Source organism: Euprymna scolopes, chromosome 17 (genome assembly GCF_053919585.1).
Source record: "Euprymna scolopes isolate OS-2025 chromosome 17, ASM5391958v1, whole genome shotgun sequence".
Lineage (NCBI taxonomy): Eukaryota > Metazoa > Mollusca > Cephalopoda > Sepiida > Sepiolidae > Euprymna > Euprymna scolopes.
Genome location: NC_136498.1, coordinates 27,124,408 through 27,143,395, shown reverse-complemented (window position 1 = coordinate 27,143,395; position 18,988 = coordinate 27,124,408). Strand labels below are relative to the sequence as shown.

At 38.7% G+C, this 18,988-nt stretch overlaps 1 protein-coding gene across 3 annotated transcripts in view; it reads right to left on the bottom strand.

The window, feature by feature from the left end:
* LOC145296714 (ADP-ribosylation factor-related protein 1-like) overlaps positions 1 to 18,988 on the bottom strand; it is a 100,944-nt gene that overhangs the window by 46,680 nt on the left and 35,276 nt on the right. For 2 of the 3 annotated variants that reach the window (XM_080142699.1, XM_080142697.1), the window contains exon 2: positions 5,705 to 5,797. In XM_080142699.1, the coding sequence (XP_079998825.1) occupies positions 5,705 to 5,797 (93 nt within the window). Of the gene's footprint in view, positions 1 to 5,704; positions 5,798 to 13,336; positions 13,497 to 18,988 lie in introns of those variants that run through there. The other variant, XM_080142698.1, reaches the window with a different exon arrangement.

Genomic DNA, 18,988 nt, shown 5'->3' with positions numbered 1-18,988 from the left:
CAGACGTACCTCTTCATCGTACAGTATATCGATACACTAAGGCTGACTGGGATAGCTTCCGTACATTTATATCTGATCTACCTCTGCATTCCATGTTTAAAAAGGATGTGTCCTCTATAGTATTAGACCTAACTGAATGGTTAATTGTAGGTATTGACCATTTCATACCCTCTAAAAAGTTTCAGAAAAAACCTAACAGCCAGCCATGGTTCTCTCCAGAATGTGCTGCTGCCATTGCGCACAGAAATCACTTTTTCCACTGCTTCAAACGTAATAGATGTATGGAAACTAAAGCCGTTTTCAGGACTGCCAGCAACCATTGTAAGAAAGTAATAAGGAACGCAAGAGTGTTGTATGCTCAATCTGTTAAGTCCAAAGTAGCTGAGCAGCGGCTTGGTTCCCACCAGTTTTGGCAAATAGCAAACAGAATCCTGAACAGAAGCGTGTGCTCCATCCCAACTATTATCAATGGATCTGAGGTAATCTCGTCAGCATCAGACAAAGCCAAACTCTTTGTCAAGAACTTTGCAGCTAATTCTACCCTTTGCGACCAAGACCGCCAACCCCCAATATTTCCTCCTGTATCAGAAAACACGCTATGTGATATACGTATATCTGTACGTGATGTTGCGAAGCTAATCAAAAACCTTGATTCGAGTAAAGTAACTGGCCCTGATGGTATTCCAATTATAGTACTCAAAAAACTTCAACCTGAATTAGCGCCCATACTTACAAAACTGTTTAAACGTTGTCTTAAGGAGAATAGTTTCCCATCTCCCTGGAAAATCTCATCAGTATGCCCTGTATTTAAGAATTCAGGTGATCGCTCATCCCCCTCTCAGTACAGGCCAATAAGTCTCCTGTGCGTCATGAGTAAGTTGCTAGAATCTGTGTTAAATACAGAAGTAATCAAACATCTCAACAAAAATAACCTTCTTAGTGACACTTAATATGGTTTCCGTTCTGCTAGATCTACAGCAGATGTCCTTACAGTTATATCGCATAGGATTAGCAAATCTCTCGACGGTGGCAATCTTTCTAGGGCAATTGCTCTTGACATATCTAAAGCCTTTGATAGGGTATGGCATAAAGGTTTACTTCATAAGATCGCTAGCTATGGTATAGCTAGAAAAGTCTTCTCAATTATTAAATCATTTCTTTCTGATAGGTTCATAAGAGTAGTAGTTGAGGGGCAAAAATCAGAAGCTCACAGTATTAATGCCGGTGTCCCTCAGGGATCCATCCTGGGCCCAACTCTTTTCCTGATCTACATTAATGATCTTCCAAATCATATCCTTACATCATTTGTAGACATTTATGCTGACGACACTACCATTTATGGTACCACATCTAAGACAGTAAACGACCAAGTTCTCTCCAATTCTCTCTCCTCTGATCTTGAGCACGTAGTACAATGGGGAAAGGAGTGGCTGGTTACTTTTAATGCATCTAAAACCAAGCTTCTCTCTTTACATCATCAACATTCTAATCCACATTTGTCATCAATTGAAATGAATGGCTCTCGTCTTCAGGAGGCCTCAAGTTTTGACAAGCTTCTGGGCTTGACCATTACTCCTGATCTTAAATGGAACACGTATATCAAATCTGTTGCCAAGGCCGCTGGAAAAATGGTGGGATCTTTCTATCGATCCAGTAGATATCTCACTGCTGATGCTATTCTCTACCTATATAAGAGCCAGGTACGTCCAAGGATGGAATACTGTTGCCACATCTGGGCAGGAGCTGCTAGAAAGGACTTGTCCTGCCTTGATAGAGTTCAAAATAGACTTCGTAGCCTCGTAGGAGATGTCCTTTTCTCCTCCTTGCAACCTCTATCTCACAGAAGAGATGTTGCGAGTTTGTCTCTGATGTATCGTTATTTTCATGGAAAGTGTTCAACTGAGCTTCAATCTTTGGTCCCCCCTCGCCAAACTTTCACAAGAAACACTCGTCTAGCTGTAAACACTATCAATAATTTCCCCCACTCTTTATCTGTGCCTAAACCTAAACGTAGATTCCATGAACAAAGCTTCTTTCTTAGAACTGCACGCCTGTGGAATTGTCTTCCGTTTTCCTGCTTTCCGGCTGACTACAATATGGTTGTGTTCAAGTCTAAAGTAAATAAGTTCTTGATGAGCCGTTCCATATAAGTTATTAAATTTACCAAATTTTCATTACTAATGATTACTATATTGACCAATTTCTACTGTACACTCTTTAACCCTTATCCTTGAGTGGCCTCTGGGCCTTGATAATGTGGTGATGCCTTTGTAAAAAAAAAAAAAAGAGAAAAATCCAGGTTATCTTCGATGATCGTACTTCAAAACAACATGACAAACTTAGGTGTGCCTTAGGGATCAATCTTTAGAGGTTTATTATTCCACTTACTCATAATATTGTGATAATATTGTGTCCGAGATGGGTATATTTGCTGATTATACAATGCTCTATAAAGAAATGGCTGAAACCTTAGAGAAAGCTATCAAGTTTGCAGTGGAATGGGGGACATAAATAGATTGTAACAATCAATGCTGCTAAGACTAAGCTTGTTTCTTTTAATAATTATATGAAATCTTCTTAACCACTAATGACTAATGATACTCTTCCTGAAAGAGCTCTCCATTCAAACTTCTTGACTTAATGTTTACAGGGAACATGAATTGGAACAAATATATCGAGGGCATTGCAAAGACTTCTGCCATGCTTGAAGTTACTTATGCCTGAGAGTATACTGTACCTCTACAATGCCACTATTTGCCCGTGAATAAAGTATTGATGTCACATTTGCACTGGTGTATCTGCTACTCGTCTTTCACTCTTAGACAGGGTTAAAAAAACAAAAAGAGTGGCCAACCTTATAATTTCTTCACTGTCAACCAAACTTCAACTTTTGTCCCATCGATGAAATATTGCATCTCTGTGTCTATTTTACAAGTATTTTAATGGAAGGGGATCTGATGAACTCCAAACCCTTATATACCTCCATGTAAATATCCCTAACTAGCCTGACAAGCAGCAAAATTCCACCCCTACAATGTAAAGATTTCTAGATTCTGGAAAACCAAAAATCACATAAATCGATCATACATTTATTTTTATAAATAAAATAATTTTTTAGCGATTAATGGGAATTCATAGGAATTACAACAAAAATCTTGCAAGTTTGAATTATGCTGAATTATCTCCCTTGTTTCTTGAGCGTTTTTAAACATGGCATTGCAAAACAACTGTTCCTTGGTTCGCCATAAAATTTGATTTTTTATTTAAATATAAAACTACTTGATCAATTTATATGATGTTTGGAATATGATATTTTCTTTCCATCACAAGTACATACATCATATAGATTTTTCTTTATTTTTAATATCAGAAGAATTCTGGACAAGCCCCAAAATATACACGGGAGACCCATGGAAATTCCACAGTTGTATCTTTCATCTAAGACTTAAAAAATACTTCCCTTATACATATATGGGGAGTAAGTAATGTCTTTCTGTAATGTGGTGTGGCTGTTACTTTTTTATTGTGTCGTTTACAGTTCAAACCTCTCGGACCAACACGCAGTTCCACAACGCTCATATGCACTCTGTTACATTTCCAAGATAAATGCAATTTGGGGGAGGCCAGAAGCAAAGAAAATGAACATTGGGGAGTGGGCATCTTGGCGGTTTCCTTTGGGAGATGGGGAGCCCATTCACTTGACTAGCTTAGAAACTAAAAAAGTTTACCTTACGGGGAAGGGGGGAGTCCAACATGCTCAAGCAGGAAACACATTCTCATACATGACTTGTTTGCGTACACACAAGCTCGTTACTTTTATCCATCTTCTTTCAAAAAACTGTGGCGTGTAACCTTTTTTGATCACATCTGATCTTGACCATAAATTGGTGTTTGAAGAATGTGATCAGATCCTGACCAGCAAAAGATTTAACCTTTTGGTTCACATTCAGATGCGACGTCCACATTACCATTTGTGCTGCAGCTAGGATCACGAGGAACACCATCTGTTTCTGTGTTTCATGGCAGCCAGACTGTGGATGATATAGGATATGTTCAACAAGCAAGGATGCTCAGAATCGATATAAGTTGTCACCTCATTGACATACCCCTAGTACCGCCGGAATTTGCTGCATTCAAAGAAAGCATGTTCTGGCATTTCTTCTGCTGAAGTCCTGCAATGGGGACACCTGGGCAAATCCACAATTCTGGAACTGTGTTGTATGGCATTGAGATGTAACATATTCCACACCAATTCCCAGGTCAAGGAAAACTCAGAGTCGTTGGCCCAAGTCTCTTCTTGATCTGCATCAATGATCTCCTAAATCACACCCTCAGATTATTCGCAGACATTTACGCTGATGACACTACCATCTACGGCAACATTTCAAAGGCCGTAAATGACAAAGATCTCTCTGATTCTCTTTCCTTTGATCTTAGTGCAATGGGGAAAGGGGTGGCTGATTCATTTTAATGCATTTGAAAGTAAGCTTCAATCTTTACATCATCAATGCTCTGACCCTCGTCTGACATCAATTGAAATGAATGGCTCTCATCTTGAGGAAGCTTCATGTTTTGACAAGCTTCTTGATTTGACCTTCACTCCTGATCAGAAATGGAACACGTACATCAAATCTGTTGCCAAAGTTGCTGGAAAAATGGTTGGATCATTCTACCACTCCAGTAAATATCTCACTGCTGATGCAATTCTCTATCTCAATAAGAGCCAAGTATGTCCAAGAAGAGTACTGTTGCCACAACTGGGTAGGAGCTGCTAGAAGCACCTTATCCTGCCTTGAAAGAATTCCAAATAGACTTTGTAGCCTAGTAGCTGATGCCTTTTTCTCTTCCCTGCAACCCCTTTCCCACAGAAGTGACATTGTGAGCTTGTCTCTGCTTTACTGTTATTTTCATGGCAAGTACTCGTCTGCTTCAATCTATGGTCCCCCCTTTACCAAACTTTCATAAGAAACATTTGTCTAGCTGAAACCACTGTCAATAATTTGCCCCGCTCTTTATCTGTGCAATGAACAAAGCTTCTTTCTTAGAACTACACACCTGTGGAACTCTGTTTCGTTTTCCTGCTTTCCAGCTGACTACGATATGGTCGTTTTCAAGTCCAACGTGAACAAGTTCTTGATGAGCCGTCCCCTTAAGTAATCCAAGTTACCAAATTTCCACTACTAACGATAACTACGATATTGTCCCATTGACCCTAATCCTCGAGTGGCCACAGGGCCTGGATAAATGGTGACTCTTTTGTAAAAAAAAAAAATAAATAAAAAAATAAATAATAAAAATGACTACCCTAGTACCTAACTTCATTATGACACTTTGATCCTAAATCAAAGGCCAAGAAATTTTATTAGAGTTTCATACATTTGATACAAGTTTTTCAAATTTACTTTCTTGTTTAATTGCATATTCGCCAATCAGGTGATACCATCTTTCAAAAAAAGGTGGTGGTAACATGTATGAACATGAACTTGCCTTAGCTGCTGCTGCTTCTTCTTCTTATTATTATTATAATACAGATATTTGAGTTGAAGTTTTATTTTCTCCTCCTATTACACCTAACCGATGGTAAAAGTTATATGCATCAAATGTTTCCATCCACAGAGAGAGAGAGAGAGAGAGAGAGAGAGAGAGAGTATTACTGAAATTGTATCACTTTATTCCTTACGTCTATTAAATTCTTCATACTTACTGTTTTCCCTGCATTGTCCAGGCCTAAGATCAGGACAAAATATTCCTCCTTCTGAAATAAGTACTTCCAAAATCCAGACAGCAGTGTGTACATCTGAAAAGAGAAGAGAAAATAAAAAAATATATATGTATATGTGCATATTGCTCCAGACAAGGCATGAAGCAACTTGATATAAGGAGCTAAAAAAAAAAAAAAATACCATTTCAAGGTCAAAAGTTAGCCAATAATAAATGTCATACATCTATATACAGATTCCAACCTAGAAAACGGCAATTCTTCCCCCTTTGTCAGAAACATCGGTCAGGGAATATGAATACTAAAGGACAAAAAATAAAGTGAGCAAAAGTTACGAAGTTGCTGAAAATAAATCCAAGGTCCATTTTACGAGAAAAAATTTGATCTGTTGGGTTAGCCATTTGGCTTAGATTAGATGTTTGAATCAGAGAGAAGTTTGCATAGCAAGTTAAATAAAAGACAAAATTCAAAATCAGCCTTTTTCTGCTCACTATACCTCCCAGACTTCTCTCTCAATAGAGCTTGAATATATTTTTCTAAATTCAATATTATTTGTTTAAACCAAATAGAAGTATTATTTTTATTCATTGATATGGCTATGGGGAAGAAAAAAAAAACAGGATTTACATCGAACCAATCTAAATATTGAATAAAATCTCTTTACATTTATTGAAAGAAAAGTGCAAAATGACTTGAAAGTACAACTTTTTGTTCATATAAGATTTATTTCAACATCTAACACACTGAATCTTCTTAATATAATTCATAGCACCATAGATATCAAGCTAATATATTTTTTAAATAGCTATAAAAAACAAAAACAAAACAAAAAAATTGATAATAGGGCAAATATTTCATTCACTGAAGTTTTCAACTTGGATTTATTTTTGTGAGAAACAACACTTGTAAAAGTTTATATCAAGTAACTCATATTGATAAGTGACCCTTCCTAAAGATGAGACTTCTTTAGAAGTATTGAGAATGTGTACGTGTGCGTGGACACTTCTCAACCTATACACTCAACAAATTTTTTATCTACAGACTTGAAACTTGGTATATGGGGTATTCAAACATGTGGAAAACTTTTTAATCAGTTTTCGTCCGGAAAAAACGGCTGCTAAGGGATCAAAATTGATATGTGGAGGGGGGGGGGCGTCATCGGATTTTTATCTGTCAGGTTACTTATGGCTAAGAATAAGTAGGTTTGAAAACACTTTTTAAAAGATCATGTCAAGCTGGCCTAATGGTTATTGTACTTGACTCGCTGTCTTTAGGTTTTGGTTTCAAACTTAGCTTGAATATTTTTTTTTTTACTTACAAGAAGTGAACTGTTTAGAAAAAAAAAACATAATACTCGCATGCACGTGTCTCAGTTTCTTTCTATTTTTTTTTTTACTTCATTTTTTAAAAGGAATTTTGCGTTATGTTTAATACCTATGCTATTTCTGTTGATAATAAATAAGAATTCTGCATTCATTTAAATATAATATTTATGTGTACTGAACAACCGGGCAATGCCGGGCGGCCTGCTAGTATCATATACAGGCGGCTGAGGACTGCCTGTGAATTTAAAATTTCCTTGATACTTCCTCCTTTAGAGGAAACTGGTTCAACCGGTCTAGGTCGAATGCTGTATAATAACAAACATAATATTGTGCACACCAGATTTGAAAAACGGCAACATAAAAAAAAATGATCACCTGTCGCCGAACCTAGTAACCTGGCAAAAAACAAAAGGACAAAAACAAAACTATTAATAACACAAAAGAAAAAAATTGTACATTCAATTTGTTTATAATTGCCTTTTATCTCATAAAGACGACGGAAAAAACTGAGTTATTACAAGTTTAAATTAAAAGTGATTCATCATATTTACCCATTTTTACACACTGAACTCTAGGCAGGTTTGTGATACCTATTATTATTATATTGATCTTTTTCTTTTTTTTTTTTTTTTTACTAAGGAGTCACCACTTATCAAGGCCCAGAGGCCACTTGAGAATATAGGTTAATTAATGATTGTTAGGCAGTCTGGTTTTGCAAATATGAAATTTCCTTGCTGTGGTTATGACCCACTTAGGTTTTTTCAAAAATAATAGCCAGTTAGATGAGGACAAATAGACACTCACAGCCTCTACAGCAAAGGTACAGAGATGCACATTCATAAATGCATTACCATTCTGGGTCACAGTGGACCTGTGAGCAGTAATAACTTCACATCCTTAATGCTTCTAAATTCCAGAGCAAATCAATAGTAGTTATCAGAAAGAAATCAATCATAAATTGCTGTTGCAATAATGCAAAATGATATGCAATGGTTACCAAAAAGTACAAGAAATCTGAGGAGACTTGTTGTTACTCAAACTCTAGAAAATGCCAAATGTTATTCCCAGTGAGTAATCACTAATAATGACTCATTAACTAAAAAGAAACCATGTTTTTGACCTCCTGATCAAAGTGTAGTATCTGTTCTATCTTTAGTATAGAAGTAATTTTTTTTAATTATCTGTTCAAATTCAAAGTATTCCTTTTTATTAGAGTTCGATTTATTTATCCAATATTAAAAACCCACCTTGTATCACATCTAGTTCTTGTATGTGTGTGTGTGTGGGGGGGCATAATTGCAATTCATCAGATCATCCAGCTATGATCAAAGTGTCACTTCTATTTTGAACTTGGCCTTAATTGTTTATCTTGGAAAAATATCAACTACTCCACTTCTATTTCATTTCCTCCCACTCCCATTCAGAGATTGACTTGTTTTCATTTCTAAACAAACTTAAAAACAGTGGAGGAAAGGGTTGGGAGGGTCTTACTAACCTGCTTTTTATCATCCCACTTCCCATCTTAATCTAATGAAATTGTGTGTGTGTGTGTGTGTGTGTGTGTGTGTGTGTGTGTGTGTGTGTGCATATAACAACATTAAATGATTAGTGAAATTTTAAGTAGTGTTGATAGGGTAAATGTGGTATTTTGAGAAATTCTAATCTATCTTTTTAAGAGTAGGATAGACAGAGAATGATACCCCCCCTCTCGCACATACTTTTTTTTTTGGGGGGGGGGAGGCTGCACACAATAATTGAGAAGACATTTCCAGTTATTCCATAGCTGGTAATCTTGTGAAGAAGACCTTTATGCCATACCCTATCAAAAGTCTTGGATATGCCAAGGGCTATTGCGTCAGAAATGAAACCCCATCGATATTACAGATAACACACCAGCTGTTTCTAGCAGAACAGAAACCATATTGCATGTCACTGAGTAAGGTATTTTTGCTGAGGTGGTTGACCACTTCTCTATTCATCACAGATTCCAGCAACTTACTCATGACACAAAGGAGACTGATCTGTACTGAGAGACAGATAGCCGACCTCAGGAATTTTTAAATATAGGGCAGACTGATGAAGTTTTCCAGGGTGGTGGGAAGCAACTTTAAACAGCTTTGTAAGTACGGGAGCAACTTTAAACAGCTTTGTAAGTATGGGAGCAACTTTAAACAGCTTTGTAAGTATGGGAGCTAGTTTTGACTGAAGCTTTTTGAGCACTATGATTGGAACGCTATTAAGGCTGGTTGCTTTACTGGAATCAAGGTCTTTGATAAGCCTGGCAACATTATGCATAGATATTTGTATATTACAGAAGGAAATATGGGGAGAGGGGTAGGCAGACATGGTTGCAAAAAGTCGAATTTGGTGAAAAGTTCTTGGCAAAGAGTTTTGGTATTTCAGATGCTGATGAAATTACCTCAAGTTCGTTGATGATGGTTGGGATAGAAGACACGTCTCTGTTCAGGAACTTGATTTTGCCATTTGGTGCTTCTACAGTATTTTAAGTGAACTCAACCGACTTTTGGTGAAACCTAAGGTAGCATGAAAGTGAGAAGTTCAGGGTGCTTTCTAAAGAATATGCACTCAGGGTATTTCAATTATGATGGAGTCGGTTTCGAGTATTAACAGAGAGACAGCTTCGGAAATGTTTACGATTTGAAAAGCCACCCATTGAAAAGCCATTTTTTAAAAAAAACAAAAACATAACTCTTCGGATCTTTGTTTCATCTGACATTTACAATTTTATTGTAGCTTTCAAATCATAAACTGCTTCAACCATTTCCAGGACTGAGTAGGAATTGTTCGTTTATAATTGAATCTGACTCCATAAGAACTGAAATCCCCAGGGCACTCATTCCCTGTAAGTACCGGGATCGATTACAAAATTCGGTACTCATACAAAAAAAGCAAAAACAATATTATTTACTAAATTGTCATATCGAAAATAGTAATATATCCAAAAATTCGAGTAGAAAGTTATTTATAATTAAAAGTAATTTTGAGGGAAAATTGCATTTTTTGTAGATGTCTTACAGTAAACCGTGAAGATTGCAGAAACAGGGGGCATAACTCAGAAAGCATGTTTTAGATTACATCGTAACGGTGGCCAAGACAACACGATTAGCCTTCAAAAGACTTTTTAAACCAGATTATCTTAAAAAAAGCCATTATTTTGACATTTGTAAGGGGTGCTCACATTTTAGTTATAATGTTATAATAAATAGATCACTCATTTTGTAAACACAGAAAGGAATTATTGCCCTTTGTTTTTTCTGGTACTTGTGCACTTTTGCTATCGCCCTGAAATAACATTATTTCAAAAGCCATTCTTAACATGGGAAGGGGAGGGTGTTTTGTAACTATTCTGTGCTTCCACCTAACAATTTAATAAAAAAAATATTGTGAAACTTGAATTTAATAAAAAAAAAAACTATTAAAAAATAATGCGTAAGTACTGTTTTTTTTTCTCTCCTTTCTTTTCCTATTTTGTAAACATGGAAGTAGTTTTTTTTGGGTGTGCTGAAAATGGACATCATATTTAAATTTTCTGTAAACAAGTAGTTTTACAGATATTAAGCAATGTAATTCATTGTTATAAGTGGTGGCCATTTTTGTATGTGCAAATATGTGCATTTTTTTTTTTTTAATTTTTTAAATTTAGGTACTTATGCACTTATGTTACAGTCCTGAAATAATAACACTATCATTTTGAAAACAATTCTTAACATGGAGAAGGGAGGGTGTTTAGTAACTATTCTGTACTTTCACCGGTGCTTGTTAAGAGAGTCGACAGATCGGTTCTTTAAATAATGTTGTTTTTGCTTAACAAAACAAAAGTACTTACTTGTCATGTCGAAAATAGTAATATATTAAAAAATTACGAAAATTCATCAAGTAGAAACATATTACAAGCAGTTTTTACGGAAAATTGGGGGAAACTGCATTTTCCCTAGATGTGGACACCTTGAAGATTGCAAATACAGGGAACATACTTATCTCCCTTGTTTTTGTTAAGCTATAGTCGGCAAATCGATATTTTAAATATATCGTTTTAAGCAAAAACAATATTTACATACTTGTCATGTCGAAAATAGTAACATATCACAAAATTACGAAAATTCATCAAGTAGAACAACTGCTATTATGATTTTAGTAAAAAAAAAAAAAGTCTATTGCTGTAGACAATAAGTATTGCCGCCATGACACAAGTAATATCTATAAAAGTGAAATTGTCTGTGTGTACATTTCCCTACCAAACTACTCTGTCAATTTTCAGTCTACGGACTCGAGATTTGACATAAGGGGTATTGAGATTTGAAAGTCTTTTTAATTAGTTTTCGGTCAGAAATTTGGCTGTCACGGAGTCAAAGTTCAATGATTTGATCCTTGAAAACTCTATCAAACTCCTCCACAAATTTTGGGTCTAAACACTTGAAATTTTAGATGCAGGTTACTTGGACATGGATCAAACTTTTTAATTTGATTTGAACTCAAAACAATAAGAGGTCAAAGTTTAAAAAAATTTGACCTCTGCGGTCTCTATCAAATTACTCAGCCAATTTTTGGTCTAAACATTTGAAATTTTACATAATGTGTATTTAGACATAGGGCAAGCTTTTTAATCGGTTTTTGGAAGAACATTTGGCTGTCAAGGGGTCAAAGTTCAAACGATTTGACCTTCGCGGTCTCTAGCAAACTATTCAGCCAATTTTGGGTCTACCTTTGAAATTTTACATAAAGACATGCAGCAAGCTCTTTAATCAGTTTTTGGTCGAGAATTTGGCTGTCAAGAGGTAAAAGTTGAAAGAGTTGACCTTTGCAGACTCTACCAAACTCCTCTGTCAATTTTGGGTCGAAACATTTGAAATTTTAGATGTAGGTTACCTAGACATGAGTCAAACTATATATATATATATATATATATATATATATATATATATATATATATATATATGCACATGAAGTTATGAACAGTACATAGGGCCCGAGCAAAACCAGGCTGAACTGCTAGTCTAAAATATTTATTTCGGGGTTATGTCCCCCGTGTAAAGCCTCCTATTGCCTACTTTATAACGTCTAAGAAAATACATAATTTTCCGTAAAAAATACTTTTAACTAGAAATACATTTCTACTCACTGATGTTTAATAATTTTTGGATATATTACTATTTTCAGCATAATTAAGTACATTTAAAACAAAAAATTTAAAAAAATCGATCTGTCGACTGTACCTTAATAAAGCACCTCTCCCTTTTCGACACTTTAAATGGCTGACGTTTTATTTTAGCCGATAGCGTTTTAGATATAATAGCATTTGTTTTACTCGATGAATTATCGTAATTTTTGGATATATTAATTTTTTCGACATGACAATTAAATAAGTAGTCTTGTTTGAACCTAAAACCGCATTTAAAAACTTGATCTGTGTACTCTAGCACCCTTTCACCTAAGAATTTAATATAAAAAAAGATATTGTGAAACTTGAATATACTATTTAAAAAAAAAAGGTAAATTTATACAAATACCGTGACAGCGAATTAGTAGAAAAAAATGTACCCTAACCCTAACCCAGTTTTCAGATTCGTGTTCAGCACACCGAAACGTAACAGAATACGGTATACCCAGAATACTACGTAAAAGATTTTACTAATTCGCTGTCACGGTGTTTGTATAATAATACCAAAAAAAAGCACGGTAACATAAGTGCATAAGCACCACAATTTACAATAATAATACGACGTTAATATATCAGTAAAAAAATGTGGATTGCTAGCGCACTCGCACTATTTTTTAGATAATATTTTCAAGTTTAATTAAAGTTTTATGGTATGTTTTTATTAAATTGTAAGGTTAAAAGTACAGAATAGGTACAAAACACCCTCCTCTCCCCATGTTAAGAATGGCTTTCTAAATAATAACGTTATTATTTCGGCACGGATCAATAAATGAAACTAGTACCAAAATGTTTCTTCATTTTACGTTTCAGGAACCCGAGTTTAATTTTGTATAGTCGTCTTTTAGTCGTTGTAACTCGATACTGGATTTTTTTTTTTTCGAGCCAATATCGCCAGCCATGGGGACTGACTTATACAAGCGTCATTTCGTTTTTAGTATTTTCCACCATTTCACTTAATCAGGAAAAAAATCAAAACAAAGAGAGCAGATGGTGGATTTTCAAATAATGTTGAAAATAAAATTGACTTCCATGTCGTAACGATAAAAAAGAAGACAAATTTCCTGAAAACTTATCTAAGAAAAGGCCGTTTTATTTATTATCCAACTTACTTACCGTCGACTAAAGATGCGGGTTATTAACTGGCCAGCCTCCAGGACAAAAAAAAGGGGAGTCAGTGCCTATTGTTATTATTATTGCTACAAGAGAGACATAAGAGAGTTCCAAGTGATCGTCGTCGTGGCGTCCATTTTGTTAATACTTCCCTGTATGCAAACAAAGGGCAGATAACTTCGAAAAGCGAACGGGCATTTCTGCAGTTACTTCCCTTGACGGTGTTACTAATTTTTTTCCCTCACTCTCCATTTTCTTGGCCCCCACCACACCCCACTATGGTAAAAGTAAACAAAAGGCATGACTATCGTTAAGGCCTGGTCCCTGAAAACTGACGTCATGCACGTAGTACACGCAAGCAAGATCTATTAAACAGCTGTAGTGAGATCATGCCGCACAGGCTATCAATAACGGATGAACATTAGAAAACTTTTAAAAATGTATTAAAAAAGAGAAAAATAAGGACCATGTCTATACTGAAACTGAACTTTATTCAATATTAATTAAAAAAGAAAAAATAAGAATTAATTAAGAAAAAATTATGTGCTGTTTCTGCGTTAAAATAAAATAAAATCGTGTTGTTTTGTAGATTTTAAAACTAAAGACAAATGAGCGAGCCTTTGTATTTCTTGGGTGGCAGAGAATGTGATGAAAAAGAAAAGAACTCTTCAATCTCCTTTTATGTTTTTTTTGGAAATGAATTACTTCCCTTTGATCATTTTTCTCTCAGACAGCCATTTGTTCACATACAAACTTAATCTCTATGTAAATCTTATAATAGCATAAAGCTTTTGAAAGTATACTCCGACTTCTTAGACCCATTCATTTAATTTATTCATTTCAATTAATATTTAAATTTGATTTTCTAATTTCTATTAGAAAAAAAAATTATTCTTATTTGATAAAAAGTAAACAGCATAGAAAAAATAAAGTCATCATCATCATCGTTATCATCAACATCATCATCTGTTTCGATTAAAGGTGGTTCAAGTGTTCCGGACTCTGGAGTGGGCAACACCAGGCAGTATCTCATGCCTTCTTTCCATGCAGTCTGATTTACAAATAAAGTTAATACTATTCACTCAAACCAAGTTTTCCTTGGTCTTCTACGCACCCTTTTGAATATGTAACGCACCCTTTTGAATATGTAAGGCACCCCAAATCCTATCAATAACAAGGTTCTGATAGGGTGTGGCTGAAGGATTCTCTTCCCTAGTTTGCTGCCGCATAGTTATTATGCTTAAGCTGTTCTAAGTCCTTTTCAAAGGAAGTGCAACCTTGGTGTTGATTGAGAAGCTTTCGTGTCTCTGTGACCCCCAACAGCTAAACCAGCAGGAGATTCATCTCCTGGTAGAGCCACCCATGCCGAACGGGTCGACGGGTAGAGGCCAAACTAAGAGCACTCCACCTACCTTCTGGGAAGGTTGGGTATGTGGCTGTAAGGCTTGCGTTTTAAGCAAGCTGGTTTTCCAATCCGACAGCGTGTCGCTGTGAACGAGTGTAAACAAATAATGGCGATTCGCCTATCCTTTTATAAGGGGGATAACTCCACTTGTGCAAAGTCCGAGCGAAAGGGAGATAACTCCTTTCTGGCCTCTACATGCCCCTCCCCCTCGTGACCACAAAAGCAAGTTGTTGTGGTCATCTTTTATGTGGAGAAATACTCGTGCGATTTCCCCCGCATTTGCGGCGACAAACCCCTTGGGGCTCTCGTCCTCCGACTTGACGGTTCCCAGAGGAGGACTGTATTTTTGGGTATCTCCTCCCGTGGTATCTTCCACTTCCATTTCTTCCTCATGCTCGCTTGGGGATTCCGTGTCGGCGTGTTGTTCCACCTCCATTGCCTCCTCTGGAGGTTGTGCCTGTGGGGTCTCCACATTTATAGGTGGGTTCGGGATTTCTTGTCTGATGTTACGAGGGCCATCCACTACCGGGTGTATTCTGCGGAGAAACCGACGGTTGCGCAATGTCACTCGATTGCTTCCATCGACCCGGACTTGGTACTGTCAGTACCCCTGGGTCTCCACGATTCTCCCCGTCTTTGTCCATCGACGTGGGTGGTTCCCGTCCTCGTTCTGGATCTGGACGTAATCTCCTACCTGGAGTTCCCGGAGTGGGTGACAATGTTGGTTGTAATACTGCTCGTTCCTCATGTGTCTTTTGGCCATTGCACTTCCCTTAGTTTGCCTATTTCTGTCCACTGTTTTCAAACCTGGTATTTGTCCCGCAGGACAGGAAGGTGGTCTTTAATGACCCGACCATACAGCATCATGGCTGGGGACATGTCCAAATCTTGGACAGGCGTGTTCCTATGGGTCAGTAGTGCTCGGGCCGCCCGATCATGGCACAGGCGTCCATAACTGTCCGTATTGTCTGCCAGTATATGTCTCGCGGTTTTGACGGCTAACTCTGCACGGCCGTTGCCTTGGGCATAATGCGCTGATGAGGTATGTTTTCGTATGCCCCAATTCCTCAAAAAGGAGTTGTATTCCTGGGATTCAAATGGTGGTCCACCATCTGACGAAGTTTCTTCCGGTACGCCGTAGGTATAGAACCAAGTCCTCAAGGTATCGCACACCGTCTTGGCTCTTCCCGACGTCATTAGGGCCACTTCAACCCATCCCGTATACCTGTTTGTGTATACCATAAAGTGTTTACCCTGCATCTGGACGAAGTCAACCACCACTTGTTGGAATGGAAATTCCGGGTCTGCTGGGGACATCAAGGGTTCCCTGGGCTGAGATGGTGCGATTTCATTGCACGTGCGGCACTGAGCCCTTGTTTGCCTGATGTTAGCATCCAACCCCGGCCAGAACACTCGCTGTCTCGCATTCGCCAGCATTCCGTTCACACCCTGATGAGCGGAATGAAGAGATTCCAATACCTCTGCGCGGAGTTGTCGAGGTATTAGGATTTTGTTCCCCTTGATGATCACTCCTTCCAGGCAATATAACTCCTCACGCATAGGCCAGAAGACTCGAACTACGGTTGGGATATTGTTACGTGACTGGGGGAAGCCATTTTGAATCAGTTCTTTCAAAGTCCTGCATTCTTCGTCTGTGGCTGCCGCAGCCACAATCCTTCCCCATATGATGGCTCTTAATGTAGTATCACTCTTGTATATCGATGTGAAGGCGGCTTTGACTGCGGTGTCAATGGATTGGTCCTGGTCTCTTGGTGGGGTGCCCACTGGGTACCGAGATGCACAGTCAGGGGCCAAGTTGAGCCTTCCCGGTCAATGCTTCATCTGGAACTTATACATGAGTGACTTTTCCTTGAAGTTTAACAGGCGTGGGTTTTTTATATTCTCCAGGGCTCGGTCTGAAAATATCTTTATGAGCGGTAAGTGATCCACTGTAATCACCAAGTCTGGGCATCCGAGTATGAACATGCGGCATGATTCCAACCCATAGATCAGAGCCAAGGCTTCACCTTCCACTGGTGCATATCGTGATTCCGCGTCGTTGGTAAAATGGGATCCCGCCAGGATGAGTTTCCAATGGCCATCCCCACAACTCATGTTTAATTCCCCCTCACATCTACAGTGCTTTTGAAACAGAAAATACGATATCCCTGTTTTGCTGTAGTCTGTCGCGAGTCCTGTTGCTCTGTTCATTTCGAACGTTTGGATGCCTTTTTCAATTCTTTTCACTATTATTTTTTTCGATTCTTGGAATATCTGTTCCAATGTCTCATCCCAATAAAATTTCCTGTCCTTTGTTTTCAGCAACTCTCGGAATGGGGCCATAATTTCCGCTTGTGAGAATGCATAGGAGACTTGGTTTACGAGTCCGAACCAGGACCTAACCTCAGTAATATTTGTCGGGGTGGGGAAGCTCAGGATGGCTTCAGTCATTCTTCTTGTGGGTTTGACCCCGTTCGCTGTTACTGGAAACCCTGCGAACTCCACTTTCATGTCAGCAAAGTGAACTTGTCTGGGTTAAACACAATCCCTCTATCGGCGCAGTGGTTTATATATTCAATTGTGTGCCAGAATGAGGATTCCATTGAGTTGTCCCACAGGAGACTGTCATCTATACACCGAGTTTTTCGAGCCATGTCCATGGTGATATCATCAAATCGACGGGTGTAGCCATCTCCTGATCCATGGAATCCTTGAGGGGCTCGACAGTACCTGTATCGACCCCATTCAGTGATGAACGTGGTGGCGTTTCGTGCAGCTGGAGACAGCGGTAAACTGTGGTAACCGTTCCACGCATCGAGTACAGTCTTCCTGGTATGTGCAGGTATTACCGAGACCTGATTGAATGGGGACGAAGTGTGGTGCGTCTCCCTCATGGTCGCCTCGTTCAACTTTTGTAAGTCCACCGTCTGCCTTGGGGACCCATCCTTTTTTGGTGTGACCATCATTCTCGAGCACCAAGTAGTTGGTGTGCCTACCGGTACGGGTTCGTTTATCCCCAGTGCCACGTCACGGTCTATATCTTGTTTCACCTTTTCCTTCCAATGATGGGGGACAGGTATTGGTGTGTGGATTGCCGTCGGTGTCGCATCTGGGAGGAATTTTATTTCTAAGGGTTTACCCTTCATTACTTGGAGTGGTTGGTGTGGACAGGTATTGAATGCGCTGGCCTTGAAATGTTCCTTTAGCCATTGCTCCAATTTTTCTCTGTTAATGTCGGTTGGCTCCAATGGGATTGCTGCTGGTTACTTCGGAGCCGGTGCTCTGCGCGGGCACCCGCAAGGGGCCGTCTCTTCTGTTTCCGCTGAGCTGCTTTGCGATAATGATGTAGGAAAATTGGATGGCAATAATTTCAGCTCCTTAAGTGCCGTTTGTGATAAGTAGAGCCCGGATGTGTTGTCAGACACATACACTGCCTGTCGTGTTTCTCTTGATCCCACCTTGATGTGTAACTGGCTATTTGTTATACCCCTTATCCGATGGGTAGTTGGAACGAAGTACCCATTTGGGTACCCGAGGAGTCCTTGAATCTTGGGGCCAACAGAGCAAGTTTGGGCTTCTGTGTCTGCGAAGGCTTGGATGGCGTGGGTGCTCACTTTCATCGGCTTCTTTGGCACCCTTCCAAAGGTCGCATGGCACTTGTTCATTACAGTTACCTCTGCTATAACTGAGGGGGGCGGCTCTGGGGCGCCCACCTGGAACTGTTTCCCATTCCACTCAAGGTGAAGAATGTTTGCCGGTTGTCTCTCATTGTGTCTGTGAGTAGGGGCTTTATCCATGGTGCAAAACATGAACGACTCCCCGCTTTTTATAGCCTCCGTTTTGGATCTATTAATTTTCCGGCACACCTTTTTAATGTGCCCTACTATTCCACAAAAGTGGCACTTGAGTCCCACTGCTGGACAATCTTTCCGGTTCATCGATCCACCTCGGTGTGATGTTTTTCCGCAACCGTTGCAGGTTTGGTGTCCCGTGGGGTCGACAGGGCCTTTGCCTCATGCATTTGTTGTACTTGATTTGACCTTTGTACCCCAGACATCGCAAGAGGTTGTGTGGTATCGGAAAAGTGTGGAGTTGCCTCATCTGTTGCCTCCAGGCAAACCAACCGTGAAAACTTTAGATCCAAGGTAGGAAGTGTAGCTGCCTCTGCCAGTACCCTTCTCTGGTGTTCGATATTTCTTAACCCTGCCATCATTTGCCCGGCAACCATATTGTCTGAGTAATTAACCTGC